At 49.2% G+C, this 1448-nt stretch overlaps 1 protein-coding gene across 1 annotated transcript in view; it reads right to left on the reverse strand.

The window, feature by feature from the left end:
- Positions 1-1205, reverse strand: part of LOC122153101 (olfactory receptor 1013-like) — a 4837-nt gene extending 3632 nt beyond the window's left edge. Inside the window, exon 1 of the mRNA XM_042789207.1 lies at positions 248-1205. Coding sequence (XP_042645141.1) covers positions 248-1205 — 958 coding nt within the window. The remainder of the gene's footprint in view (positions 1-247) is intronic.
- Positions 1206-1448: the final 243 nt, after the last annotated feature.

Here is a 1448-nt window from a genome sequence, read left to right on the forward strand (position 1 = left end):
AGTCCAAATACACTTTGTTATCTCTTCCAGAAAATAAAACCTCGATTTTTCAACAGTTCCCACACATAAGGCTAGCAAGGTGTTTATTATCAAGGAAAAAGCCAACCCATGACGTTTCCAGCATTGCTTTCAGAACAATAAGATTTCTCTACAAGGACCTTTTGCTTTCCCCTCCACCACTCCACAATCAGTCTCAGTGGCATGCACATCTGAGCACCCAGTTGGTATCTGGAGCTTTCCTACTCACCAAGGTAGCTGTGGGTGCAGGTCATGGCTCTCCTGAACATTTTCCTGCAGGCCTCCTTGACGTCCCTGTTCCGCAGGCTGTAGATGAGGGGATTGACTAGGGGCGTGAGGATGGTGTAGAAAAAGGAGAACACTTTGTTGAGCTGCCTCAGTGAGGCTCTTCTAGGCAGCATGTAGACAAGGATGATGGTGCCATAGAAAATGGTGACAAGAGTGAGATGAGAGGAGCAGGTGGAGAAGGCCTTCTGCCTGCCTGTGCTGGATGGGATCCTCAGGACGGCAGCTATGATGCACACATAGGAGACCAGTGTGAACAGGAAGGGAAAAACTGCATCCAAGATACCAAAGATGAAAGAAACAATTGTGACTGCTCTGGTGTCACTGCAGGCAAGCTCCAGCAATGGGGTGAAATCACAGAAGAAGTGGTCAATTGCCTTGGGGCCACAGAACTGCAACTGGGATAAGAAGATTGTGACAACCACCAGCAGCAGTGAACCCCACAGCCAAGATGCAACTGCCAGGCGTAAAGAGACCTTCCAGGTCATGAGGCTTGCATAGAGCAAAGGCTGGCATATGGCCAGGGACCGATCGTAGGACATGGCTGCCAGCAGGTAACACTCAGTAGTCGCAAAGGAAGCAAAGAAGTAGAACTGAGCCATGCAGCCACGTGCAGAGATGCTGCTGTCCCCCGTCACAAAGCTGGCCAGCAGCCGTGGCAGGATGGTGGAGCTGTAGCAGGCCTCCAAAGAGGACAGATTGCCCAGGAAGAAGTACATGGGGGTGTGCAGATGCTGGTCTGCCACCACCAGCACGATTACGAGGATGTTCCCAACCATGGTGACTGAGTAGATCATAAGCAAGAGGAGAAAGAGTGGTTTCTGGAGCGTGGGGACATCATGTATTCCCAGCAGCACAAAAGCTGTAGATGATGTCCCATTGCCATCTTCCCCTTCGGCCATGCGGTGTTGTTTGTCTTTTATTTCTTCAGTTGCCACAAAGAGGGTCTACGAGAAAGAAACACATTTCAGTGTTTACCTTCAACATTTTTTTTGTGCAGGACATCTTTCTCTTCACATGAGCTTTATGTGTTTTGCGCCTAGTGAAAGCAGAAAATAAATGTCCTTCCTAATGCGTAAAGAACACTCATCCCAGCAGACCCACCACAGACTCTAGAGGTGAGCTGCCCAACAGAAATTCTTCTT

The sequence above is a fragment of the Tyto alba genome, unplaced genomic scaffold (genome assembly GCF_018691265.1).
Source record: "Tyto alba isolate M040663 unplaced genomic scaffold, T.alba_DEE_v4.0 Super-Scaffold_15, whole genome shotgun sequence".
In the NCBI taxonomy this organism is placed as follows: Eukaryota; Metazoa; Chordata; class Aves; order Strigiformes; family Tytonidae; genus Tyto; species Tyto alba.